The sequence below is a fragment of the Penicillium oxalicum genome, chromosome III, assembly GCF_001723175.1.
Source record: "Penicillium oxalicum strain HP7-1 chromosome III, whole genome shotgun sequence".
In the NCBI taxonomy this organism is placed as follows: Eukaryota; Fungi; Ascomycota; class Eurotiomycetes; order Eurotiales; family Aspergillaceae; genus Penicillium; species Penicillium oxalicum.
Window position 1 is genome coordinate 2,356,029 of NC_064652.1, and position 27,868 is coordinate 2,383,896.

Genomic DNA, 27,868 nt, shown 5'->3' on the forward strand with positions numbered 1-27,868 from the left:
TATCTGATGACTGGATTCACAGATGGGGGTTTCTCCTGGGTGGAATGGAGCTTTTTTTGTCCCTTTTCCTTCTTCCTTCTCGTTAGAGGAATCCAGTCTGGTTGCGTGTGATTCTGTTTTTCAGCTGAATAATCGAACTATCTCAATCGGTCCTCGAAATGGGAAAGAAAAAGAAAAAGAACTCTCCCCCCTCAAAAATATTCCATTCCTTGCAAGTCGATCACGGGTCCCCGGACGGGACCAGAGATGAAGAGAAATGAACACATGCCATTTTCAAACCCCAAAAAAACTCAAGGACATCAAAATTTGAAACTCTTTATGTACATGACCCAATGAAGAGAGGTTTGCGCGAGTGGCGGGTGGATTTGTGGGAATGGTCTGGTCTGGTTCGGTGTTTTCAATTACATTCACACGTCTCTTAACGACGTGCTTGCATGGGCTCAATGCGACAAACGAGGTTGTGATGTGCTCCTGGTTCCGGTCTGATCTTCGGTTTTCAAAAAGTTCTTTGTAGGCGCTTTGACCAAGCGTGCGAGTATTTGTTAGATCGGGCGGCTCACCAGAGGAGATGACTTGTTAGGTTGAGCTTAGAGGGAGGTAAAGTAATCTAGTGGTCATTGCTGTCTTACTCGGGTCATCTATATCGCCTCATGGCATGCGTGCTGCTGCTACTAGAGGAAGGGGTATGTAGCAAATGCAGGTGGCTATGGAATTGGTGTATACTGTTTGAGTTGTACCTCGAACGAGCAAGAATGGTATTGGGTCCAAGCTAAAGGCTTTTACATCCGTCAAGTCATATCAACAGTGGATGATACATGTCAAAGTCGATGTACAAATGGTCCGAAACAGACCAGGTATGCTGCCAAAAGTCTACAGCTGCTCCACACTGGCGATCAACCGCTCAAGCAAGTCATCCTCTGCTGAGCCTGCAACAGCAGCATCAGGGCAAGTAACAACCTTGCTGACGACCTGAACGAGCGCAGCCAGTCTTTTTCTCTTGATCGTGTCCTCCAACTCGGAGCTTTTGGCTTTGGCGAGCTCCAATACTGTGGAGGGCAAATGCGCCAGACGAGCTACATTCAATCCGTAGCTTCGGTGAGCCACGCCCTCGGCCACCTCGTACAAGAATGTGATGTTCTCATCTCCGTCCTTCTCATCCGACTCGGTGAAACGCATATGAACGTTTCGAAGCTCTCCATTCGGGAAAGAGCGCACCATACGTGAGAGATATTGGTAATGGGTAATAAAAAGTGTCAATGATCGAATGTTTCGGACCATATAGTCCAGCACTGCCTGCGCAATGGCCACTCCATCATGTGTTGATGTGCCACGACCTAGCTCGTCCAGGATCACTAATGATCGTGGCGTGGCTTGCTTCAAGATGTCGGCTGTTTCCGAAAGCTCAACCATGAATGTCGACTCACCAGCAAGCATGTTGTCAAAGGCGCCCATGCGGGTAAACACAGCATCCAGCAGGCCGAGCTTGGCCGAGGCGGCGGGCACATAAGAGCCTATTTGACCCATTATTGCAATGAGGGCAACTTGTCGTACAAAACTAGACTTTCCACCCATATTAGGACCTGTGACGAGGAGTGCCCGTGTTCCATCTTGGTCGAGATGAGTGTCATTGGGAACATAGCTGTCCGTGAGGATTCGCTCAACCATCGGATGGCGACCTTGCTCGACGTGAAGACATGGCTGCTCGGTGAATTCGGGTTTGACATAGCCCGGTTGCTGAGCGATGGTAGCTAGAGAAAGGAGGCAATCCAGTGTCGCAAGTGACTGAACACAGTCTCGGAAGGATTGATACTGGACGGCAATGTCCGCGAGGAGCGTTGCAAAGGCTTTGTCACACGCCGCGGCCAACGCTTCCTTGTGCTGATCTCGCTGCCGAATGAGTTGAACCACTTCGGGAGTGTGAAATCGCGAAACTCGTTTCGTCCCGCTCACTTTGATCCATGATGCCGGAACTTTCTTGATACCCAGCGAATTGTTTTCGATCTCAATAAGATACTCGATGCCCGCTACTGTTGCATATTTGACCCCTTTCCTTTGGATACGCTCACCGGCAACCGTGAGATGTTCTTGGAGCTCGTGCTCGATGCTAGCGATCCCCAGCTTTTCCTCACTAATCTCTTCTGTTTCCTCTTCTTCACGGAAAAAAGAGTACTTGTCGTCGTTCCGGGCGGCGTGAAGATTGATTTTGTCCAAGAATCGGACAACATCCTTTAATATCACTGGCAAGGATGCAATCGCATCGCTGACCAAAGACGACTCGAATCCCGAATCAGCCGGTGATTTCACATCGGCAAATTCCATTGCTATGGTCTGCATGGTTTGCAGAACGGTGAGCAGTTCTGGTCGCGTGCACTATACCGAAGTCAATGGTCTGCTGAAGATGCGAACTGTGTCCCCGGCACACCACATACCTTGCCATAATAAATTCGAATCAGACTCTTTTCCAAGTCGCTTTTGATTTTACCAAGCAAGCTGCGAATTCGCTCCACCATCACCGTGCGAGCTGGATCTGTGAGCTCTTCGACAGCACCTGTTCGCTCTTCGAGGCGGACTTTGTCGAGCAGTGGCCGCCCGACCCAGCGTCGCAGAAGTCGTTGTCCAAATCTGGTCTGCGTTCGGTCCAGCGTCCAAAATAGGCTTCCTTTTGCCGAGAAGTCATTTTGATTCTGATATATCTCCAGACTGACCAGGGTGTTTCCGTTCAAAAGCATATGCGAGCGGGCTGAAAAGGGCTGAAAGTACTTCGTCAGATCGAAGACGTGCTCGAGCCCGTACTCAGTCATGTGCTCAATCATGGCAGAAAGACAGACGGTCACATGCTCGGGCAATCCAAGCACATTCTGCAACAATCTGACAGCCTTTGCGTCCTCTTCCGTGCCCGTGTCTTTCATCTTACCAGCATAGAAGCTGGTGACATGGCTGTGCGCCTCAGCGGCTGCCGTCTTCTTCTTCGAGGTTCGTTCCAGACGCACCGCGTCTCCAAAGACATTCATTTTGCTTCCCGATAAATGACGTACGAGCTTTTCACTCGCTTTCGACATCTCGCCAACAATGAGTATCTCGCAAGGCGCAATGTGCAAAAGCCGCGTCTCAATTTCGCTGCGCATGAAGCCATCCTCGAAATCGTCATATATCACATCGCCCGTCGCAGGTTGGACGGCGACAATACCAACATGCACACGTTCGTCATTGCCCCAGCCCTTGGCATTGGTCTCCATCATGCAAAGCATGAAGCCTGTTGCCGGTGAAGCACCCCCGGCAGCAGCCATTGCACCATCCAGCCCTTCAATATCGTCAATGTAGGTTCCCTTGGTGTACAGGTTGGTCAATTTGCGAACAAAAGGTGCGTTGCGATTGTCGCCCGCGGCTTTGAGTGCCGCCGTCTCAACTTGTCGAACTACACCGACTTTGTGGCCTGCAGTGACGAGGCGCTTAACGTGGACGTGCAGCCGATGCACCGGAATACTGGCGGACGCAAACCGGTCGAGATGCGCCTCGGACGGATCTATCAGCGGTTAGTGTAGGTCCTTCGGTGACTCGCTAGTTGGAGGAAAGAATCAGCTCACGCTCGTCAAACCGCATTTTCCCAGGAATGCAGACGATTCCCAATTCCTTTGCTGCAATTCGGGCATCCTCGCCAAAGAACCGGAATTTATATCCAACCTCGATGACGAGCACAGTATCCATATGTTTGCGCTTGATTTCAATGACCTGCTTCTCCATCGGCGTAAGCTTACTTCCACCTTTTTTCGCAGCACCTTTCCCTTTCGTCGGAGGCGCGGGCTCATCATCCTCCTCGTCTTCTTCGGCCTCGGCTGCGCCGCCGGTGGGATCACTGGTCATAGACCTGCCGATGCCGATCAGACAATCAGGACCACCGAGCTTCTTGACGAATTTTTGATGCAAACGCTCTTTCTCCTCCCTCCTCATGGCCTCATCTGGGTCATCCCCTCCATTATTTGTTGGTGCCACTGCGGGTGAACTTTGAAACTTGAAGATATCGGTCCGTTGGCTACTGCTGGGTTGGGGCTGAGAGGGTTGAGAAGTCTGCGCAAGTGATTCGACCACATTGTCCACTGGCTTGAGACGATTACTCCGAGCTCGTTTGGCAGGCCGAACTATGGCGTCTTCCTCCTCTTCGTCATCTTCCTGCCCGGGATCTTGTGATTCGGTTCCGAAACGGAGCCTTGCGGTGATGACGTTGCTCTTGTCGGGAGAATTTTTTCCGACGGAGGTATTTCGGGTCTCACTAGATTTTTGGGGGTTGGAGACGGCTTCTGTGTGAAAAAGCTTGAAATTGTCGCTTGCTTGCGCTTCAAGGACGGAGAGGATGTAGAGGATTGGGAGGATGGGGGTGCCATTGTGTTTGGAAAGCTCGGCACCAGAGAAATTCGGTTGTGACTTGCCCCAATTAAAGCAACACTGCACCAGACATTGAAGCACGGTACTTGCCAAGACGCTGATGTTCAACCAGCTCAGTATCTATCGGCAAGGGTGTCACCGCTGAGCTCGACGCGTCAACTATAAGAATACCCGGGGACGCGATGGGCGTTAATGAGTTGCTGAGTAAGCGAGCGGCTTCCGGTCACTGGGCTGCGAGAGTTGGATATCGATCCTTGCCCACCACCTGCAGTTCACCAGAACAGACAGGTTCCTCTACTCGCCTGGCAGATTCATTCGTGTCCAATTTTTATCACTAGTCATAATTACATAGAGGGCAAGTAAAAATAAAATACTATATGGATTTATAAGACTACCGACCTTTCAGAAAGAGGTGCAAACGACTACCCAGAAGGAGAGACCCAGTTCATACCCATAACACCGCCGCAAATGCTCTCGATATCCACTCACGAACACCATTGCACCAACAAATTGGTAAACACAACCTCACAGGATGCAATAAAACAAGTCGGAAGGAATTGCACCCCTTCCAGCTGAAAAATAAATATATCCCCACAGAGAGCCGCTCAAGCGCTCATGCACAATGATTGTCTCACGTGTCACACAAAGGTATGAATGCCAAAATCAACAACTCCGACAGAAAACGAATGCAAAAAGTATCCCACACTTTAATCTGTGGCATGGGTGGTGAGATAGACCTGGGACAGATCCCGAGTACCCGCCTCAGATATGGTAGCTTGAGAGGATCCGGCGGGAGAAAGACCTGCCCAGCCAGCATTGTCGATGGTCTCCTCGTTAAAGGATTGGCGATGAAACGAGGTTAGCTTGAATGCTGGAGCTGGTGGGAAATGGTCATGGTCGCCGTCTCTACCACGACTTTCCAGAGCGACATTTCCAAAACCAGACACCGCGTCACTCTCAAAGAAGCTGGATTCCATGTAGTCAGTTATGTTCGGATCGTGGTTCCTCCAACATGCACCCACTGGATTCCACAGTGGAGAGTCAATGCGAGCCCCCATACCCAACAAAGGATCTTGGTTCGCTCTCTTATCCGGGGACTGAATGCTATGTTCATCAGTGTATGTGTTTAATTTGTGATCGCGAATAAGTCGGGCTGGAGTCAATGTGCCGCCCACGGTATGGAAGTCGGTGAGATGATCCTCCCTCATAATTCCGCGTGTGGTCTGGTCCTTGTTGTCTCTGTAGACAGCGAAACCCGTACGAGCTCGCGCTCCATGGATTGCTGCTGTGGATAGTGTCAAGTCCGAATCCCCTGCCGAGTCTCCTGTGAGAGCCGATCCAAAAGAGCCCTTTGTGTAATTGAATATTGCAGGCTGAGGAGTTGCCCGAGTTTTCGAAGATGCCGTTCGGTGTGCGTCTGGTTTCGGACGCTTTCGATACCGATCCATATGGACATTGGGATCATTGTCACGCAGGATAACAGGCTTGAAGCGCGGTGGCTTTATGGGAATAGGACTTTCACCTTCCAGAGGGCTGTCATCTTCAATGTCACCTGTGATCACACGCTCTTTGAGCAAAGCTCCTTCATACGAGTAGATCTGCTCAGTGGGCTCCACCAGACGTGAAGTCATTTCCATCTGCTTCAAAGCGCTGCCATCCTTCTTCTGGTTGCGCAACTTCCGCATTGCCAGTGTGGCCGCATCGAAGACGTCCATGCCAGGCCACAGTGCACCTTTGAGCCGAACGATTTCATCTCGTACAACGACAACATTCTCCTTGTCAGCCTTCCTGCGTTGAACTTGGCTCACGACGAATGGATTGTTCTCAAAGTTCGGCTGATTGGAATGTTTCTTGCGTTCCTTGCGCGGAGGTCGGGTCGGGGTCACAGGAAACAATGTGTTGTTCTCTGGAAGTGCCATCGATCGAGCGTTGTCTTTGTCATCAGTCATCGGATGCAGGTTGGAGTCCGCTTGCGAGGGGCAATTGGACAGACCATTCGCGATGCATGCAGATTTGCTCGAGGCTGGCATTAAGGAATTCTGGTGAGTCGTCATTGAAGTCTCGCCTGCAGGACAATGATCTGCGAAGAATCGGTCAAAATTATTAGGAGAACCAGGCGGTGCCTTCAAATGATCAGAAGTGGCATTGCTAGGCAGGGAGGTCTCGGCGGTCCCGCTGGACACCGAGGGAGTTGACGTGGTGTCGTCTGATTTTCTTTTGCTGGTGCGACCAATCTTCGATGCAGCTCGATCTGAAAGCATCTTGGCGATGCCATTGGCATCGTACCACTGATTGAATGCCTCCAGTAAATCCGCAGCGTCGTCGTGCTTGTAGCTGCGAACTTGAAGCTTGAACTGGTGAGCCAAGTGAGCCTTGGATGAAAGATGAGTCAGAAGATGAGAGACATCACTGAAAGAGCCCTGCCGAGGGCAGATCATGCACTCCAGCTTCGAGATGGCCATGATTCCAGATCCAAGTCCGGAAGGACTTGTCCGCAATGTCGCGAAAAAGGGAAGGGGGGTTGGCGAAGTACACCTTGCAAGGTCTCAAGGGTTTCTCAAGCCTGTACAAAGGTGTGAAGGAGCGATAGAAACAAGTAAATTTTGAAATGGGGAGATTGAGAGGAAGTTGGGTTGGAGGTGGGAAAGGTCAACAATGGCGCGTAGGCCCAAGAAGGTACGTACCGAGGTGGAGGTCACGGACTCTTTCCATTGGAGTGGCCCGACATTACGAGGAAGTAGCGAAGCAGGAAGTCTGTAAGTGTTCAACTTGACATTTTTCGATGCAACTGAAATTCGTATCTGCTTTATGGAACTAGAGAGTAGAGGAAGAAAGAAGGATATGTGCCACCATGTCTTAACAGCCATTAGGCCATTGTGGGATGATATGAAGCGGAATAAGTCACGGTGGGCATTGCTCTCCTCCTGCCTTGTATCCCAAAGTTCACAGAGGAAGAAAAACAGTGGGTTATTAGATGGCAAGAGGGTTCTGGAAGTTGAAGTGTTCAAGGAGCGCACATTCCATTGAGAACAGAATGTCATCGTTGAGAAAAACATCTTGCAATGACAGATTTAGGCATGCAGCTACAAGGTGGTGTCAGCAAATCATTCTTGATGAAAGGTGTGCAAGGACATACTAAATTGGATCTACTTCTTGCAATCCTTCATATCCCAGTAGACTGAGCCCTGCAATGCCGAAGTGCGTATGGTAGACGTCGACCATGTTACCGGGGCGATCAGCAAAGCCGCCAGCTTCCGGATCCTGTGACGAGTCAGCGAAGGTACCGGAGCAAACAAAACTGTGGTGGAACGAGTTCTCATCAAGCGTACCTGGCACTGAAGAACGAAAGAAGCAAGTTTTCTGCTGTCGATCCAATGAAGTCGATCGATCATGGCCAAGCTTGATCCAACCCACCAGGCATAGCATGCATCTGGTAGTTTTTCTGGTCGGCCGTTGAAACCTCCTTTTTCTATTTGACGCTCGCTCAACCATGCGCCGAGTCGATCCTTATTGACCAAGTCCATCCGTCCGGCGATGGCCAAAGCTCCAATACAGGTGAATACTTGGCCCGAATGAGACTCCGCGCCAGGAGTGACACCGTAGGCGCCATCGAGATTCTCGCAGCTCTGAATGTATGAGATGGCTTTTGGAACGTCGACCAAATTCAACAGATCCAGGAGAGACAGAGCGTTCAGTGCACCGTAGAGGAAACGGGTATCTGTCTCACCCCACTGATCTCCCATAAAGGAGCCATCATCCTTGTTCTGTAGGTGTGCAATGACTGAAAAAAGCTCGGTCAGTTTGTGGATCATGAAAATCAGGGCACCTCGATGTGCACTTACAGGACCCAACTTTCCGCTTACCCCCAAGGCCACGCCTCTCAAGCTCATCCACTGCATCAATGGTGACCAGAATCTGCACTGCAGAGACTGTGTAGAGCATGTGCGCATCGTGACCGGGGGCTGCACCAAAACCTCCATTGTCATTCTGGCAGGAAAGCACGAAGTCAATAGTTTCATCGCGAGGCAAAGCATCGGGATGTCCAAGCAGGTGGAGAGCAGTCAGCCCCCAATAAACCCCATTGAGGCGTAAGTGTTCTGTCAACCAGTATTCCAGCTCATCTTTTCGCTGTAAACACAGGTTAATCTATGGTCCCTACCGTATGATCTTGCATCGCTGGTTGCGGAGATAAGCACGCACAGTGTCCAGGTTCTTAATGTAAGCAACATGCTTTGCGACGTGCAGCTCCTGGTCTGATAAAGTGCCTCCAGCCCTACCTGGGCCGGACACTAGCGCCATAGTGTTGATTTATGCAGAGAGATCGTAGTTCCGCACTGGATTGTCAGGGTCCTACTAAGACCAGCAATGAGTGATTCCGGGGGGCGTTAGTGACTCAGAGCAACACCATGTTAATATTCACTATGCTCAAGTGATAAAATCAAGCACAGGTATGAGAGACCAGTCGCCAAGATCAAAGCTGTCATTAAGCTAAGATGCTTTAGCGAGCGCCACTATCGCGTCTGTTGAGCCGCGGGGGTAGTTCCATCAAAGGAGTTGGCGCGGGACGCCCGGGCAACGTCAGCTGGTGTCGACTTTTAAATGTTGTGTGGCCACGTGACCAACCCTGCAGGTTCTTGGGGCTCTCAAGTGGAGCTGAGTAGCCCCTCCGTCCATCATCTCCTGCAATTCTGTCACAGTGTATGGTCTTTTCAGTAGTGAACCCAGTACAGATAGATGCCTTTAAGTAGGGAAATGTCTCAGGAGAATCACATCACAATCATTCATAGGTAGCACTCTCTGCTGCTCTTTCCTCTACCTGTATTACCTACGTGTGAAAGATACATGCACGTGATCTGAATTTGGGCTTCGGGAAATAATTGCAGGCAGCGGGAGTTTCGTTCATTTTTGACTTTATTGGATTGGAGTTGCGTGGTTGCTAATACGCCGACTCGCTGATATTCTATTGATACAATAATACTATATTTCAATCTGTATAATGCGCTTTTTCAGCGAGAAGATTACATCTGGGCCTACCATAAAGTAAGATCAACGCCCACTTATGTGCTAGCACCTACTGATGTGCCAGCAGATCCATATGCAATCCATGCTTGTGATAACCGACCTTAAGCATAGAAATCTTCTTCCTTGGTGAACGTGTGATTGAAACCCTCTCCGTCCATTCCTTCTCTGTTCGATTTCTAGATCTAGGTAAATTTGAGGATTTAATTCGTTATTATGGAAGCAGTGCTAGAAAAGTCTAGTATGACATCATGAGTGCTTCGTGTCCATACAAAGCTCCATGGATGGATTTAGGCATCAATCCGAGTTGAATTTTCGGGAGTTTCGCGGGACTAGGTGACTATCGGGCATCCACGGACATATATTGTCGCATGGATGGAGTGGGGTGAAGAAATTTGAGAGTCACCCGGCAGGCACTAGATGAGTATTTTTTGGCTTTAGGACACATCAGAACGATCCATAGATACTATTGATCAAGGACGGGACAGCCCCTAGCTGGACACATGGTAGACAAAATTTGAAGCATTTACGGGCTATGGATATGAGGCAAGCCAGCGCAGATCGAGTGACTCAAATATGTACTGCGCAGCAGTTAAGACTTATGTCCCTCACTAGGATCCATAACGAGGTCCTTGTTGGAGGAATATTCTGGTGCCTCAGTAATGTCGGAGTAAGCGTTGATAATTACTAAGACACTGAGTCAAGCTAAGGTGGGAGAAGCTAACAATTGCCCTGAAAAATAAGTACCTCACAAGTCACCCTCCATCAACTGGAAGGACATGGAATATATTAGATGGGATATATATCCGTATGTCAGAGACGGGTGTTGCTAGGTACTAAAGCATGGTCTTTATGATAAACTGCTACATTTGTGCATTTGTGCATTTATGCACCGGTCTATTTAGTGAAATAATGTGTGGGTCATCTGTATATAGCTCGGTTTAGACTACAGTGCGATAAGGATCATGGAATAGATAAAATCCCGAATTTCGTCTATCTTACCCGGAGAAGCCATTACTGAATAGCGGACAAAGTTCAGTTTGCCTCCGTAAAGGCAGAAAGTACCTTAGGTACCAAACATTGCAAATGAACCTAAGACCTGCGACCCGGAGCTCATGTTACACTACACCAAGTCGCAACGTCGTGTATTTCGTCACTTTCCAGAAGTTCTGGTGTCCAGGTCTCGGGTTGTTGAGTCCCGCCCTGCCGGTGACTGAAACTCTTTCGTGATCCGAGCATTCCGACTCCTGAAACCTGGATATTTTAACCTTTGAACATCCCTCCTAGTCGGAAAATATCAAAATCCCAATTTTCTCGGTAGCTGTCTGCTAATCGAGATATTACCCACATGTGGATGTATAAGTGTAAATATTCAAGTCGGGATGTCCTCTTCTCAGCTTTTCATCTTCGTTGCCGACACACGCGATCTGCCCTGATTCTGATTTCTGTAACAGGTCCAACCACGGATCAGGTCAGTATATCATCCACTGAGTCGAGATCGGAATCTTCCTATTGGCTCAGGCACCTCCGACGCGTGCACGACGATGCTTTTAATAGGCAGTGGATCTTGTCTGATACAGTACTAATAAGACAATACAGCTGTACAGAACTTTGGTTCTCCACTCAACGTTGACCACAGGCTGCGACAAGCTCCCCACTCCATCTGATTCACGTATCCAATTAACAATAAGTATTGTAGCACCGGTAGGCACAATTCCGTCAGTTATCCCGTAGCTCAAACCTTGTTGGGCTCAAACGAATCGAAAGCCCTGCTGATTGATTGCATTGGCGGTGATGATATATAATCGTAGCTTGCCCAGGAGGGAGGGCCACTGATGGTATTATAGTGCGCGGCCCCGAGCTTAAAGTGCCATTAGACTTCTCAATACATTCCCAATCATCCATCAAAAATAACGCCGCGGGCGAATATTGCCTAAGCTTGGTTGGTGCTTACATCTCAGTCATGCCAATGACTACCTCGCGCCATGGAAGCCCTTGATAAGCACCCCCGGGGCTTCAACCGAATCCTGTCGGAAAGTCAACACAATGCTATGAGAGGGCAGCTGTGTGCGAACTCAGAAGTGGAAAGGAGCGAGCAAGAATGGCCCAGCAAAGTGGAAGGTGAGCCCTGTATTACTAGTCCGCTATCGGAACATGCTCAGCCTGTGCTATCTTCGAGGTAAAGGAATCCATCAGGTCAAGAATGCCTAGACTTGGAAACTGAAATATGAATTGACCTATTCCATGTTGGACAGCTTTTACTACCTTTTCATCCCCTTTTGACGCTCGCATGGGACAAACTCGCCTCAAGCGCACCAAGAAGGTCAGATTGACCTAGCTGGTTAGGCAGAACCCCCATCTGTACCCCACCTGTTTGAGCCAAGGAGATACTTGTAGCTTTCGCGTGGATGAGTATTCGTATGATCATTGACACAAGAAAGTGTAGGGATAGATAAGCATTGTCGATGGCTGAAGTGCTCAAACGACAAGTCCGCCGGTCCACCCAGGGTACAGTGTTAATAAAATAAGACCAAGACAGTGGACACCTCAGCCCGTGGGCAGTGGACATGGGGCACAGAGCACAGATCGTCGCTCAGCCAGGTACCGATACAAATCCTCCCAGACTCGACGGTGTTCCCCACCGTTGCTCTTTTACCCTTTCCGGCCTCTACAATGTACGGTGTACAGCGGACGGACCACGCTACTAAATGGTAGTGTACCATGTACCGTGTACCGTGAATGACTCTAGAAATGATAGAAAGTCGTCTGTCTGAACAGAGAGATTCGAGAGACACATACAATCCACCGTTCAGCAGAGGGGTTAGCTTTGTCACACTCATCATCCATTTCTGAGGCATCTTTATTTTTGAGTTCGCCAACATTGTGCTCCCTGTTCACGAGACATGCCATACCAAATAAGGGTATCGACCATTGTACACATTACAAGAGATCCCAGGACTCGGACCTGTGACGGGACCGTGGCCTTGGGGCCATGCAGGAATGCATGAATGCGCGAATGCGTGGTTGCCTCAGTCCTGCCGTGCCCCGTCCAGCCATTAAACTCGAAAGTCACCTGTCAGACCGCCCCCGTGCTATCGTGCATTTGCCCCCATGGAACTGTTTGTTGCTGTAATCAGATTTCCCACTCGCCCATTTCCCATAGACCTGACGCGTGACGATCATCTCCCCTCAAATTCCCTGGAGTTCGTGGTTTTCATTTTGATCCACACATAAAAGCGATTGCCGGTGTGGCGAGCAAGGCTGCTCGACGCTTCCTAGTGGGCCATAGTCCGGACTACCCCTGGTGGATTCACGCAGCCGCTACTCCAGCGCTAAATTCAATAATAGGGGACGACCGTGTGAGAATAATCTCTCAATCCCTCCTCTCCCCTTGGATCACTCCTAGTGACTTTAGAGTTAAGATTTCTCTCTGTCGTATCGCCCTTGCTCCTGATCAGTTTCTTTCTGGTCAGCCTCCCGCATTTTGTGCGCCGTGTCGCCTGCTGCTCCGTCGATCCACCCGACCTCGACACGCTGGAAAAGAGGGGGTAAAAAGTGACGGGATCTTGTCCAAAAATTTACACCACCCCCCCCCCCCCCCCCCCCGTTCGCAACAAATCCAAAGTCTTGCGCATTGCACAGTCTCACAGAGGACCGACCACTGCGCAACGAAATTTCCTTGTCAGAAATTATTATGAAGAGATCGCAGGTGAGTTTGTCTGGGACAAGCGAGCGCAAAAGCACCACCCTGTCTCCATTGAAGGGCTGCCTGATTTGCCGTCGATAACGACGACACACAATTTGGACATTGAAGCATGATGACTCTCTCTCCCCTTATCCCCCTCCTCCCGTCTCCTCACGAGATTTGTGCTCGGGTCGTTCACTGGTCCCCCCATCTTCAAGCCCTCCTAAGGCGGCTCCAGCATGTTTGCATCTGATCTGAGCTAACCATCTTGTGTCTTTATCCTGCTCAGCACTCGCACGCCAAATAGACAGTCTTCCTGACCTCCATTTCCCTTCTCCGGACTGGCACTCTGGCTCGACTGAATAACCCCAGTTACAGGGTCAATCAATATCCCGCAACCGACCACGTTGAGGCCCCGAGCACGCGATCGCGCAACATCTCGACAGACCGGTCATCAGGTACGCCTCACCCATGGTTCCGGCTGCCTGACTGCCTTTGCTGACGTCGGATATCTGGTAGCCGACCCGATTGAATTGGGCCTGCTCCCATCTGGGTGCGCGACGCGAAAGTCCGCATCTGTGGTCTTCTGGAAAATCTTACTCAATCTTGGATGAGGGCCGACCTGCTCCGTAAAACCCAACATGCCGTCCCGCAACTCCACTATCCCAAACCTGGACCTGAAGTCCCTCAAGGTCGAGTTTAACAGTAGGAGAATGTCCACTTCATTCGCGCCCGGGTTGCAGAGCCCTGATGCTCTCAGCCCGCTGACCCCGCGATCTCCACGGTCCGCTTCTACTTCGCCATTTTTCAAGGGTGCGACCATTCGTCCTGTGACAGAAGACTCAAGCCAAGCCTCGACCAGTCCCACGATGGCACCCAAGTCGCCCGCTTTGTCACCATCCGAGCTTGAGCCTGAGCCCAACACCCCTGGCTTTACCGCAATCCCGCAACAATTCCCCTCCCCGAAGGATGCGTCGAAGAATTCACACGGCCGCGATGCGTCCAAATCATTCTTCGGCAATCTCAAAGCACCCAAATCATCTCATCGGTCACAACGTTCCGACAGCTCGGAGAACTCCACAGAGCCACCCAAAAGCCGCGGGAGTTCGCGAGATCGAAAAACGATGCCCAAGTTTCACGAGTCGACCCCCGACTTACCTGCTCTCCTTGCAAAGCAGCAGACAGTGAAAGTGGTATGCCACTTCCCCCCTCCCCCCCTGTCGATAGGTTTCGTCACATTTGTTTTACCCAAAAAGAAATGACACTAATTAATCTCAACGTAGGGGAAAATGCGCCGCAAACGATCGCACATTCTAAACTGGCTAGTGAGACGGAACCTGTGCCGCTGAAAAAGAGCAAGCCGCGATTTGCGAATCTGTTAACCCGTTCACGATCCATTCGGGTGGATGATAATTCTACAACACGAGGCTCTGGTCGTCGCCCATCCACCGGCCTCGCAAGGTTAGAGGAGTTCAAGCCAGTCGATTCTACAACCCCTCTATCAGCTATGCCTCGTCCTGCCCCCGCACGGCCCGAGCGACCTACTGAAGGAGGCCTGTATCCGCCCTCACGTCACATGGAAGCTACGTCTCCAAGGAAGGACAGAGTGCAAGGGGGTAACATGGTCCATTCTGGCTCTTTTAGCCACGTCTCGGGAGCTTCAGCAGCCATCCTGAACAATCTCAAGCAGTCCTCAAGTGGGGCTGCCGATCGTATCGGCAAAGCGGGCAAAGGCTTCTTCGGCAAGATCACCCGGAGTGGTAGTACGAATGAGCGAGAGCTGATCAACGATGACAACTACGTATGCTCGGTCATCAACCTACCCCTCATCGAGCAGGCGAGGAAAACCCGCATCGCGAAGAAACTGGATGGCTGCAGAGACAAGACCGAGTTTTGGATGCCTGCTCTCCCGTATCGATGCATTGACTATCTCAACTTCAAGGGATGTGAGGAAGAAGGTCTCTACCGTGTCCCCGGCAGTGGCCGTGAGGTCAAACATTGGCAGCGTCGGTTCGATTCGGAATTGGACGTGAGCCTTTTTGACGTACCAGACCTTTATGACATCAACACCGTGGGCTCCTTATTCAAGGCCTGGCTTCGCGAGCTGCCGGACGAGCTGTTCCCCAAAGCGACCCAGGACATGATCGCCGAGAAGTGCGAGGGAGCCACCACCGCCCCACAGCTGCTCAAGGATGAGCTTTCGAAACTCCCGCCGTACAACTACTATCTCCTCTTCGCTATCACTTGCCACCTAAACCTGCTTCATTCCTACGTGGACCAAAACAAAATGGACTACCGTAACCTCTGCATCTGCTTCCAACCTTGCATGAGAATTGACGCATTCTGCTTTCAATTTCTAGTTTGTGACTGGAAAAACTGTTGGCAGGGTTGCTGGACCGAAAAGGAATGGATGCAAAAGGAAAAGGAGATGGATGAGAAGGAGCAAATGGCCATTGAAGAGAAGACGACGGGGATGAACCATGATTCTTCTCACTTGTCCTCCAAGCATGAGCGCGCGGTGTCGTCTGGATCCAGCTCTCGATCTGATGAGGACAAGCCCCGTCCCCAAACGGCGCGGCTCCGAAAGGCCCGACCGGCGAACATTGAGACCGCTCACGCACGCAGCGTTTCTCAGCTCCCCGAATTAGGACCGCCCCTATCACCCATCAAAATCTGAGCAGCGAATTTCTGCCAGAGAGGCGACCTCTGTCTTAATCAAACTGTCGACCTCGTCAGCACTTTGCCGTGGCTGCTCAAAATATCTTTTTCGGCAGACAGCGGATTTTGAGCTTCCTCGGCCGGTCCGATCTTGCTTAACTTCCACAATCTACGACTTGCAGTGATTGATGCCGTCGATCTGTTTCCGCGAGGATATCATAATCTCAGCGTTTCTCGCGGCAGTCTACTTACGATCCATCACACCTCTCTACCCATCGACCTTACCATCCAACGCCCCAGCTGGTACCTGGCCGGTCTTTCCTGGACCAGTTGGCGTCGTCTGGATGATTGGTCAAAAGGCATCTCCCGGCGTCTTCTGCATGTTACACTTTTGGGTGTACAGTTCTTTTTTTACAGTCATTTTCTTCAAATAGTTGCTTTGTTTGTGTATATGTTGGATCCGATATTGCCTACACTCTGGAGTTTGGTGATACTAGGGAGTTCTGGGTGTTGATCTCTTGCCGATATTCTCCTCCATCTTGTGTCTGTACTGTCCTTGGCTACTCCTTTTTTCCCTATTGTGCGATGTTGCCGCTTCCGAGAGCGTTTCCGCCGTCTCATATTTCTGTCATTTGCTTGCTCACGTCTCTTGAGCTTGTTCGTGATTCCCCGCTTTGGCTGGTCTATGATGCATGTCTTCTTTGATTCAGCTTTTCCATCCCTCTGGATCTTTCTGTTCATTTTGTGTTGTATGATTTCTACGCGGCGTGCCCACTCATCCCATGTACAATAGGAGTAATGAATTGATTCCTTTTGGATCACTGTCAGCTTTGCCCCTTCCATCTGATGACTGCCAGTCGCGGGAGCGGACTGAAGGAGGGCTTTTGTTTCACATAAATTTACTTGGATCTTATTAAACTCGGAGAAGGTGACGAGGTAAGCAATGCTTTTGGTAAAGTTCACACAACCGGACGATCGTAAATGAAGACATAAAATCCCGACTCCCAGCCCCAACGCCTGAGAATGATGACACTAAACATTGAAAGCTGTACTGTACATGCCTCAAAATGAGCAGAAGAGAGCCCAGCCACTTCAAGGCTTTCTCGAACGGCGCTCGTTGGCCCGTTCCTTACGCTCATTTCTCTTGATACGGTCCTTCCGTTCGGCACGGTTCATACCGCGAATCGAGCCACCCTTGGCAGCAGCAGCCTCCTCTTTCTTCCAGTCCTCCTCCTTGACCTCAACAGCCCATTGAGTGTCTTCAGGCTTGTTCTTGCCCTTGTAACCCCATCGGGGCACCCACTCGCCCGACGCCTCATCATACACTAACTTCTTGCGGCGTTCCTTGTCCGCAAGTGCAGCACCAGGGTTCTGGTTGTACTTGCCAATACCCTTCTTGCGAGCGAAGAGCTCCCACTTGGTGGGAGGCTTGGGGGTAGGCAGAGGCTTGTGGCGAGGAACAGCGGTGGCAGCAGGTGGAAGGTTGAGAAGCACACCATTTTGAGCAGACGAGGTGATGTTGCATGTTGTCAGGAGCTGGTTCAGCAGAACCTGTGCGCCGTCGCGGGCGATCGCTCGGAGCGAATCGTTGAGGGGCTCTCCCTGAGGAAGCTCTAGGAGGTTCGGGTCGTTGACCATCAGGTTGCCCAAGTCAAATGTATAAGGAGTGGGCTTGGAGACTGTGATGGGGCTGTGGTATTTGGAGAGAAGTCCAAGTCAGTTGTTTAGTTGTAAAATTGGGTTGCACGGGTTGTAAATATCAGGATCCATAGATACGTACAGTCTCTCGGACTTAGCAGAAGCCGCAGTGGCAGAGTTACCCATTTCAACGTCTGGCATCGTGATTTACACGGGCAGGAGAATTCACCAAGCAAATAAAATTCAGCGGAACTCGTTCAAAGTGCAGGAATGCGACGAAGACCAAGCTGCTTGGCGGACGGAAAAAAAAAAGTAATTATCGCGGCCTCTCTACTTTTCTGCCGCCCCTGACTAAGGATTGTCTACACCGCTATCCTGAATGGGCAGACGGAACTTGATCAAATTATTATGGACTAGTCTTAACAAAGAGCTGCGTTTAGCCATCCATCTCCACCACAGATCCCCGTCTCGCCTCGAATTGATCACACTGGCCCTTGTGCCGGTGCTCGAGTAGTTCAATGGCTTCCTCGTGGTGCTGGAACTGCCTTTCACGGCTTCGTGTTTCGCCAACACCGCGAGCGATCCTCCCTCCGCAGCTCATTACGCCCCGAGTCGCAAGCGCCTCCTTTCACTCATCCGCGGTGCAATATGCCAATCCGACCAAGAAAAAGGGTGCCCTTGTAACGGCAAAGTACCGTCAAGGTCAGACCCTGCGTCGAAAGAAGAAGAAGACCACCGAGCGGGCTCGTCCTCCGGCTGTCGGAGAACGCAAGGCCTTGCGGAAGCGTATCGTCTTGAGCAACCCCAATGCCCTTGAGGTCGAAGGCATGCAGGACTTGTCTTCAGAAACAATGGTAGATGCTCGCCTGCGTGGCTCTGTGTTGGGCCTTCCTCTGCCAATGTTGGATCAGCTTAGAGCCGTGCAAGCTTTCAAGCCCAAGCAGGGGTGGTCGATTTTCCGCCGACCAGGAACCGTCCTGCGCCGAGATACTTTGGAGATGGGTCGTCTATTCGAGAAGATTTCAGGTGAAGGGGATGCTCCTGAAAAGGGCAAGGTTGTGAAGAAGATCCTGACTGGACTGAAAGGTTCAGGCAAGACTGTGCATTTGCTGCAAGCCATGGCTATGGGATTTCTCAAGCAGTGGGTGGTTGTCTCAGTTCCCGACGGTAAGTGATGATTGGTGTAATCTCACGGAACTTGCAATGGCTCAAAAAACGTCACTGACTGCTCGTTTCATAGCCCGAGACCTTGTATCCGGCGAGACCAGCTATTCTCCTCTCGAAGGCACTAGCCCCCTTCAGTACGTTCAGCCAAATGCAGTGTCTGCTCTTTTGATGCGCACTGTCGAGGCCAATCGCGCAGTCCTCTCGAGCCTGAAGATCTCGCAAAAACACAAGGACATCCCGGCTTTCAAGCCTTCTTCCACTTTGGAAGACCTCGCCAAGCTTGGTTTCCAGGACGTGGCTGTTGCGTGGCCTGTCTTCCAGGCTTTGTGGACCGAGCTTACTGCTACCGCCGCAGCCCCTGGTATGGAGAAGGATTTCAAGCCTCGTCCTCCGATGCTTGTGACCGTGGATGGTCTTGCCCATTGGATGAAGGAGAGCGCCTATCGATCGTCTGATTACTCTCCTATCCACGCTCATGACCTTGTTCTTGTGAAGCACTTCCTTTCTCTCCTCCAAAATGGCCAGGCTTCTCTGAAAAACGGCGGCATGGTCCTTTACGCCACTTCCACCTCCAACAACCCGGCCGTCTACACCCTTGAGGTCGCCCTGGATCAACTGGCCGCTCGACAGGCTGGTATCAGCCCGTCGTCTCCTGAATACCCGTCTCCGGAGGCTTACAGCGGCGCCGACGAGCGCGTCTTGGAGCTCTTCAAGCCCACCGTCGGCAAGGAGCCCCAATTCGAGCTCCAAACTCTGGGTGGATTGACCCGTGATGAGGCTCGTGGCTATCTGGAGTACTTTGCGCGTAGCGGCTTGCTGCGCGAGGAAGTAAACGAGACCTGGGTTGCTGAGAAGTGGAGTTTGTCCGGTGGTGGTATTATTGGCGAGCTTGAGAAGCTCGGTCGTCACGTTAAGTCGACTGCACAGCCTACCGTGGTCCTGAACTAGATGATGTATCTTGGTTATACCATTATGTTTGTTGGTTTGCATTCCCTACAGGCCAGTTTAAGTTCTGAGCCTTGGGGCTGCTGTATTGTATATGGAACGCATGCGGTCGTATTGCCTTGGTGTCTTTCTTCCCCTTCATATTTTCACTTTCTTTTTGTACTTTACAATCCGAGTCTCCCGTCCATTTATTTCCTTTTGATTCTAGAGTGCCCAATATGTTCACACGAGGAATGTGACATGTGTTCAAATCTACCAAACCTCTTTGAAGGTGGTGTAGGCCATATTATATTAATGTTTTAATCGTATCCATTATATGACATGCGATGTCGTGGCGCGGGGGTGCTTGGATCTGCCTTAGAGGTGACGATCGCGATTTTTTCCGAAGGAAAGGGATACTGTGACCAGCTGAAGTTGGAGGGGAAAAGCGGAGTCGATTCAACGGCATTCAACGCAGAAGACAATTTCAATCTGCAGTTCGAAATCCAAGTGTGGTTTTGCCCAGTGCAGATGGGAGGCCAGAGAATGGAAGTCGCCCTTTATGCAAAGCTTCACAAGGGAGACGCGAATCGTTATGAACTGGCCGACAAGACAATATGCTCATACAAATTCGAGTTTCTGAAGCCCCGGGCTAGCTTGGCAATTGCGCGCGAGCTAGCCAACGCTCATGCAATTCTATCAATACGTATCTCATTCACTTCTTCACCTTCCTGGGCGGAACAGCCAGTCCGTTTCAGGCGTGGGAATCAGGTAGTTGGTAATGTTGAATTCGTTCGTGTTTGCAGAACCACTGCCGTCCATCATGGCCCCATTGCCAGTAAGCCCATGAATGGACATGGGATTTGGAACGCTTTCAGACACGCTCAGGTGGTTATGGTTTGCGCCATTTGAGCTCGAATCGGGAGCACGTGCCGGAGGCACTCGGGGGAAATTGAAGAAACCAAAAACATCGAGGTACTCTAGCTCATTTGGAGCTAGGTTCCGCGGAGTGATAGCCGCCAAGGATGGACGATGCGCATCATTAGCATCACCGTGGCTCACACTTGATGGAGACTCGCGAGGTTGGCGGGAAATGAGAAAGTCGAGGTCAAACGCACATCGTCGCATGTCGGCCAAAATTTTGACAGTGGACGGCGTCGAGCGCTCCCCGTCTGTGACGCCAGACTGTTGATACTCTCCATACTCATCGAGTACACGCTGGAGGATGTTGCTGTAGCGTTCGGCAACCTTCCAGTACTGACCCATGCGAGAGAGTGTATCTACAAAGAACAGAATGTCTTGGCTGACGGTGTGTGCGATCGTAGAGCCGTGAACCAGAAGAAGGCGAGCTGAGACCCAGAGAGAGAAGGCGTACGGAGGGCCAAGTTTGTCAAGCAGATTGTTCTCGACCACGAGCTTTGTGACCGATAAGATGTTGTCCACGGCTAGGAGACATCGTTGACTAGCGCTGTAAGAGGGGGTGAAGATTGGTGAGCGAGTCGTGGGATAGGCGGCAGATGAATGCAAGCGAATCACAGCTCTTCGAGAGAATAATTAGTCGGCATAACTACAAGACCCTTAATCATGAAGGTTTTGGTTTGACTTACGTTTGATAAGTGGCATGAAGTTGCACCCAATCGCTATGAAGGTTTCGATTTTGCTTGCCACCAGCGAAAAGCCTTGATGCATTCTCATAGGCGTATTCAGTGGGCAGATTGAATTCCCAGGATGTGAGCTCGCTATCGAGCTTGCGGTAGGTTGCTTGCCATTCCTCGACGTCGGAGAGAGATCCAATGTCGACAGGTCTTTTCAAAAAGACGTGAATGCGGGAGAGAATACCGAGTATTTCCATGTACAATCCAAAGGAGCCGACATTCTCTGCATGGTTGTGGTAGTCAATGCGATCGCTAGAGCAGCGAAACCTCCGTGTGTCGACAGGTTTATTCTTCAAGAAAAACTCCTCTTTGCAAGGAAGTTTGCGGTCGATATCCTTGTCATCCAACGCGAAGTTAAAGGCAGTAGCGATGGTAGAGTACCGGTCCAACAAGTACACCATCCAAAAGAGACGACGCCGACTTTCGTCCTCAATCCAAGATTCGGGTTCAGGTAAAGTCACCGCTCTGAGTGTGTAAATGGACGGATAGACCGGTGCAATGAGGGCAGATTTAGACTCTGCGGCTAATCCCAGCTGGACCACGGATCTGGTGATGAGAGCAAGCAGTTTCCAACCAGGAGGCCCATTGGATGAGCCAACCAAGTCAATGGCCAAGATGACAAGCGCCTGAAGAGCCTTTACCGACGAATTCTCCAGCCCGTAGAGAAGAACTTTTTGCTTCGAAGAGTCATGGTAGCGCTTCCGTTTCTCATCAGTGAGGCGAGAATCCCCCGAAAACCGCAAAGTCGTAGCCACGATTGCATAAAGCACCATACGATCGGCTTCGTCCAGTGGAGAGGGACCAAAAAAGGTATCCAGAGTAGATCTGCGATGTAGAATGGGACACCAAGTATTGATATGCTCGAAATAGAGATCTACCAGTGCATACAGCAGATCGTATGGTGGTAGATCCAGGTTCGGGTCGGTAAGGCTCTGCTCTTGGTTTCCAAAAAGACTCACAGGGACTTTCAACGACGATTCGTTTCCGGTGTAGTCGTTATTAAGCTGCGCATTGGCCGCAGGAGGCAGTGAGCTCAATGATGGAGCTGACCCTCCGTTGCGAACGCCATTGTAATTCGGAGCTCTTATCGATGAATCTGAAGGTGTTGCAATCATCACATCTGCTCGTCGAGGGGCTGGGTTTCCCGGTGAGGCGTCATTGTAATAGACTGCTGTCCGTGGACTTGGGCCCGGGATATTGGACGGCTCCGAGGGAGAGCTATAGCAGACCGAGGCAAAGTGGGTTGTTTCACGTCCTCCCGATGTTTGATTTTGCAGTATATGGGTTTCAATGAGACGGGCCTGCGCCTGGATGATTTCCTCCAATCTGTCTGTGAATGGCTGTGAGATACGAAGCTTCTGAGAATAGTAAGATGAACCTACCGAGTCGCTGCTCCAGCTCTTTTCCATAGCCGGCTCTCAAGCCCGGTTTCTTTCTTTCTTTGTACTCACACAATTGACCATTTCGCGTGCACCAACCACAACTGGGCTGAACTCGATCTGTCGGTGTGATCCGAATTCAGCAGCCCGAATCTTTTTCTCTCCGAAACAATCGCGCAGGTTTCACGTACCGCACTTGACCTTTCTTTGTTTACACAACTCGCATCTTGAAACCTAATCAGCATTGCTGGGGGTTGCTCGGCCATACACGCAGCTTGTGTACGTACGAGACAGTAAGAGGCCGTTTTCGCTTCAAGGCCCGAACTGCACTGGAGACATCTAAATCGTTCTCTGATTCAGCTTGCGATGAGTACTCTCCAGCGCTGTGTCCTTTTCCGGGGTTGGTGTAGTCATGGGTGGAAGGCTGGGCCGATGGAGGTGTAGCCGTATTCGGCATTTTGTTATAGCGAGATGGTCTAAGACTCTTACTGTCGATCGACCAAGACTTGCCGTTGGCCTGGTGATGATCGCAGAATGGCTCAAGCTAGAAGCACCGGTAAGCCTCCCCAACGCTTCACCGACAGGCTCCGCAAGACCGAGTCTACTTCAATATTGAATGGAAAGCGGATTCAGAGAAGAGGTCGACGGGGTTCGGGTTCGTGGAGTCGCTTGACCGAGCATGTAGCCTGAGGCAGAAAACCGGGGGAACCACCCCGCATTTTGTTTCTCCACTCGGCCACCGTTTTGGGTGCAAGTGACATCGCAGGTACAGGCCGCGCTGCCTGTGCATCTGTGGATCGCAGAGTTTCGGGAAATTGGCTTGCATAGGGAGGCTTATAGTCCAGTCAGAGAAGGCCTAAAGCTCCAGAGCAGAATAAGGTTGTGCAAAATGCACTTCCATCCCATCAACCTTTTCGTGCCTTGTTTACGTCGATCATATCTTGTTGTCCATTGCAGAGAACGCTTTCCTAACATCGTGGAGAACTGTACTGCTAGTAAACTACAATCTCTGCGAGATTGAATGGACAATTTGCCGAGAGGTGTTGCAAAATGAGGAGTTGAGACCGTATGCCTTCACCGCAACACCGCCCCAGACTCCTTCCTTCTGTGTCTGGGACAGTCCTCTTCTCTTCATGATACCTTCCACCACTTGAGTCCATCGGGTCCATGAAACAGCATTTCCGCCACCTCCGATGTTGCACACGGGCCAATCCGAGCCAAACATGATACGCTCTGGTCCAAAGGAATCGAACACAACATCAGTCCAGGGTTGTACCCGCTCGACGAGATCATCAATATCAGGGTCGTTGTTGACTGGTAGTGGCGGCAGCTCCGAAAAAGCGCCCGAAAGCTTCATGTATGTCGTCGGGCTTACCTCGGCCATCTGCCTGATCAGTTTGCTCCATTCCAAAAATTCAGGATGCGATGAGACATCCTGAGGTGCTATACGGAGATTGGGCTTGCACATATGATCTGTAGTACAGTCGAGCATTAGGCCTGGCTGTCGTGTCAAGATTGATGGACCATCAACTCACTGATAATGATCGTCACTGGGCGTTGATCACCCAACTGCTTCATCATTTCCACCGCTTCACGCAACTGGTGCAGTCCACCTTGTCGAGCATCCACTCCAAGATCAAAAGTGAAGCCTTGCTGACCTAGCCAACGCAATCCCTCTACGAACAAAGGCTGAAGCATCACACCCGACGGCTTATCCTGGACCAGGTACCTGACGCCGCGGACCTTATGCCACACAGACTCCGTCTTGGTCCGCTCCTTGGCTTGAGCCATGTAGGAGGCAAGGGCTTTGGGTCCCCCCGGTACTGGCGCCCAAGGTATAATTCCTAGACAAAGATCTTTTTGAGTGGCATCGTGTCCCTCTCCTAGTACGGGTTCCCCCAGCGCAATGCGTGTCAGGAAAGACACTTCATCCAGAGCATGCTGCCATCCAGGGCTATGTGGACCATTGTTTTTGACGGATGACAGACGGTCTGTCTCGAGGAAGATGAATCCCCGTAAGAACTTGCGATCGGTCGTATCACTTCTCGTGGAGATGGCAGAAGATGCGCGTCGATATTCGTCGACACTGTGCTGAGCCCCAAGCGGATTGCCAGGTTCGTACCACGTGAGCGTTGGCAAGTGAGATGCTGGGAATAGATGGATGTGTGAGTCCACAATAGGAGCTGACATTCTGAAGCGTTCGCCTGCAGCTGTATGCTTTGTAAGAAGGCAACTATAAGTTATCTTTTTTTTGGCGCTTCCATCGTACGAAATCGCAATGTGATAAAGAATTTTCTGCGCGTTACACTCACGTGATGATCTTGAGGTTGATGGGGATATTTATTTTTGACTTGAATTGTCAAGCTTTCCCAGAACAGAACAGCGACAGAACGGTGCTATCACCAGATTGAAACTTCGGGATTGAAAGTCGCTCTCGGTAGGCTTTACCCCGAGCGCAAGTTTCGTGGCCCCGCGCGAGTGCTCTTTCAATGGAATGAATGTGCAATGAGACCCTTCTGGATCGGCTCAGAAAGACTCGGCTCTTTGAAAATCTGCTTCATTTACTCCAGTGACTGGCGGATCTTCATCACTATTTAAGAGACGCTGCGCTGCACAATGTCCTGTCAGAGCCTTGGCGCATATTGAAGATCGGGAAATTCCCCGCCCTGGCTGTCTTTACCCGACCGTGACCAGCGCATTGACTCTTTCCCTCGTTGCAATTACCCGATAGCCCAGGAAGCAACAAGCCCAAATCACAATCAACCAAGTAGTCGCAGATGAACATCAATCAGACTATCTCCACTTGACGAAAGTACTTAGCTTATGATGAGCTTTTAAAATCCCTGATATGGGTGCCTTGATGTGCATGGAACTTCCCAAAATGACGTGCTGATCACAACTGCGCCATGCTGCTATAGTTCAAGTAGAGTGAGGAAAGTCGGTTTGAGCCAGGCTGTCTTCCGAATAATAAACTTGTGACGGCAGTCGAGACAGTCTTGTACTGCCCGATAAGCTCGAGCAAGATCACAAATCTTGTTCTCAATCATCTTCATTCATCATTGCGCAATTCATCTACACCCATTCCTCTTCCTCTTCACAAGGCCAAAAAAGGTACGAGACAGAGTCGGCTATCGACAACGGTGACTTATACTTGTGATTCTGGTCCACCGGCTACTATCGGCGTGAGATGCATGATCTCTGCGACTTCTTTGTCGATCAGAGGACCCGAATATTCCCTTCTTGCACGAGCAAAATACCATATGCCACTCAGTATGAGCACGCCCCCGGTCACGACTATACTGTAATTCATGGTCGTATAATCCACTGGCGTCTCTGGAGGCCATACACTCCAGAAGATGACGAAGACCATGTACACGCAAGCATACGCATTATTGATGGTACCCAGAATTCCGGGTACCTTCCATGGGCCCCAGATCAAGGGTGCTTGGGCAAGATCATAGTCCGTGGGCTGGAGACTGTGTTCGGGACTTGGTGAATTGTAGGCTACTGGAGGAGATTGATTGTCCTCTGGGCTTTTGGGTCGCACGGGGTTGGCAGAGTTCTTCTCCGTTGGTACTGGGCCAGTCTCGGTGGAGAAATTTCCCGGCTCGGAGAGCCCTTCCATCATGGTTCCATGAGGCAGAATATTTCCTTTGATCCGATGGTAGAGGAGGAAGGCACTTGGAAGAAGATAAGTGCCGTAGAACCCCGTCACGGTCAGCGAGATCACATCGTTGAAGGCGGTGGTAGATCCAATGTAAATGAGTGTCAGGGCACAGGCAAACCCACAGACTACGGTAACAGATATAATGGGGATCTGTGTACGACCGTTCACTTGCATCAGCCACCCAGAGAGAGGCAGACCCCGATCACGGGCAAAGGACCAGGTCATTCGGGATGCAGTAGCTGTAATTCCAGTTGAGCAGGCCATTGTAAGTACCATGATCAGTGCGGTCATGATCGACGCACCTGCGTGCGAGTGCGTGACATTGTAGAAAACCTGGATGAATGGAAACCCCGTGGGAGAGCTAAGGACGGATTCAACGTCTCCGATGCAGAACAAAATTGTGAGCATCATCGAGAATCCAAGGGCACTATTGATCGACATGCCCGCAATAATAGCCTTAGGGATTACAACGGCAGCATTGGAAACTTCCTCAGCCATATGTACACTGGCATCGGCCCCGACAAAAGTTGCGATATTGCCTATGAAGCCAACACAATATGAGATTCCCTGGGTCGGCCAGTTGCCCTCATTGAGCGCGGTGTGAAACACAAAGTCCGCAGACTTTTTGGGCGACATGGCCAAGAGCACAGCTGTGATGGCAATGAATCCTGCCAAGTGCAGCACGAGCATAAATATTTCAAAACGCGGCAAAACATTTGGCACCACGACGTTGATGAAGAAGGTTCCCGCAACGCTCGCCCACGCCAGTAGCGTATTCTGCCAACGCTTTTGGACAAAGTCCGGGTTATTCAGGGTGATCAGCCCCTCGATCATCGTACCAAGGAAGATGGTCTCGGTTGCGATGGTAGCAATCCACGCCAGCGAAGTCAGCCAGCCTATTAAGTAGCTGCAGACCTTTTTCCATCGCATTGGTGCGAGCATGTAGACCCAGTAATACTGTCCTCCCGCGATCGGCGCCATGGAGGCAAGCTCGGCAATGACAGTATAGGTCGACAGTGTGGACAGACACGCGATAATATAACCAAAAAAAGCTCCTGCTGGGCCACCGTTTTCGAACGATTGCGAAAACAAAGTGAGAACCGTCTCCCAGGTGATCAGCTCGGCCATTGCGAAACCAACGATAGCCAGAAAGTTGAATCGACGTTTGAGCACCTGCTTCTTGCCCAGTCGGGCCAGAGCCAGATCATCACTGGTTGCAAGACCGTGTGCAGACTGCATTGCGCTTTCTCGGGAGTGCTGTGGGCTTTGAGCTTTGACTGCCGCCGATCCAATCAGTCATAGACATCCAGTCGGAAAAATGCGAGGAGAGAGAAAGAGAGAGCTGATGGCACTTCAGGCTATGGTCATCTTCTGAACTCGAAGAAAATTTTTGCCCAAATTTTCAATGAAGAAGTTGTGTTTCGAACAAATTTCGGCGGACAGTGAAGGGCCACAAGGACAGGGGGCGCTTAGAATTCCATGTGTTGTTGTTTTTGTTTTCCCTCCAACCGCCGCCAGCGGCCGACAACCGAGGCGAAAACTGCAGCGATTCGCCTTTTATCGACAATTCGCTAAGCAATTGCCAATGCCGCCATTGACTCCACTTTGGCTTGCTTGGCCACTTGGTCAATGCTCCGAGGTCCAATCAGTCCATGCAGCTGGACAGCCGTGCACCCTTCCAAGCCGCTCTCTAGCC

At 50.7% G+C, this 27,868-nt stretch overlaps 8 protein-coding genes across 8 annotated transcripts; 3 read left to right on the plus strand and 5 right to left on the minus strand.

Annotated features, from left to right (window-relative positions):
- Positions 1-870: 870 nt before the first annotated feature.
- Positions 871-8,679, minus strand: POX_c04260 (DNA mismatch repair protein msh3; the record flags this gene model as incomplete). The annotated part of the gene is made up of 8 exons (XM_050113143.1): positions 871-2,370; positions 2,430-3,523; positions 3,585-4,500; positions 5,118-6,867; positions 7,517-7,641; positions 7,710-8,161; positions 8,223-8,508; positions 8,581-8,679. 8 exons carry the CDS (start codon positions 8,677-8,679, stop codon positions 871-873), a joined length of 6,222 nt encoding a protein of 2,073 aa, XP_049970699.1.
- Positions 8,680-11,384: 2,705 nt separating this feature from the next.
- Positions 11,385-11,582, plus strand: POX_c04263 (uncharacterized protein; the record flags this gene model as incomplete). Its single annotated transcript, XM_050113144.1, has 1 exon — positions 11,385-11,582. The coding sequence occupies one exon, from the start codon at positions 11,385-11,387 to the stop codon at positions 11,580-11,582; it is 198 nt and encodes a 65-aa protein (XP_049970700.1).
- Positions 11,583-13,725: 2,143 nt separating this feature from the next.
- POX_c04264 (uncharacterized protein) lies at positions 13,726-15,761 on the plus strand (the record flags this gene model as incomplete). The annotated part of the gene is made up of 2 exons (XM_050113145.1): positions 13,726-14,311; positions 14,368-15,761. The coding sequence occupies 2 exons, from the start codon at positions 13,726-13,728 to the stop codon at positions 15,759-15,761; spliced, it is 1,980 nt and encodes a 659-aa protein (XP_049970701.1).
- A 1,073-nt stretch (positions 15,762-16,834) lies between these two features.
- On the minus strand, positions 16,835-17,581 carry POX_c04265 (Regulator of ribosome biosynthesis; the record flags this gene model as incomplete). Its single annotated transcript, XM_050113146.1, has 2 exons — positions 16,835-17,432; positions 17,523-17,581. 2 exons carry the CDS (start codon positions 17,579-17,581, stop codon positions 16,835-16,837), a joined length of 657 nt encoding a protein of 218 aa, XP_049970702.1.
- Positions 17,582-17,898: 317 nt separating this feature from the next.
- Positions 17,899-19,495, plus strand: POX_c04266 (uncharacterized protein; the record flags this gene model as incomplete). The annotated part of the gene is made up of 2 exons (XM_050113147.1): positions 17,899-18,547; positions 18,621-19,495. The coding sequence occupies 2 exons, from the start codon at positions 17,899-17,901 to the stop codon at positions 19,493-19,495; spliced, it is 1,524 nt and encodes a 507-aa protein (XP_049970703.1).
- Positions 19,496-20,194: 699 nt separating this feature from the next.
- Positions 20,195-22,962, minus strand: POX_c04267 (uncharacterized protein; the record flags this gene model as incomplete). The annotated part of the gene is made up of 5 exons (XM_050113148.1): positions 20,195-21,011; positions 21,079-22,456; positions 22,509-22,625; positions 22,697-22,731; positions 22,793-22,962. The coding sequence occupies 5 exons, from the start codon at positions 22,960-22,962 to the stop codon at positions 20,195-20,197; spliced, it is 2,517 nt and encodes an 838-aa protein (XP_049970704.1).
- A 543-nt stretch (positions 22,963-23,505) lies between these two features.
- Positions 23,506-24,695, minus strand: POX_c04268 (uncharacterized protein; the record flags this gene model as incomplete). The annotated part of the gene is made up of 2 exons (XM_050113149.1): positions 23,506-23,978; positions 24,041-24,695. 2 exons carry the CDS (start codon positions 24,693-24,695, stop codon positions 23,506-23,508), a joined length of 1,128 nt encoding a protein of 375 aa, XP_049970705.1.
- A 955-nt stretch (positions 24,696-25,650) lies between these two features.
- Positions 25,651-27,411, minus strand: POX_c04269 (uncharacterized protein; the record flags this gene model as incomplete). Its single annotated transcript, XM_050113150.1, has 1 exon — positions 25,651-27,411. The coding sequence occupies one exon, from the start codon at positions 27,409-27,411 to the stop codon at positions 25,651-25,653; it is 1,761 nt and encodes a 586-aa protein (XP_049970706.1).
- Positions 27,412-27,868: the final 457 nt, after the last annotated feature.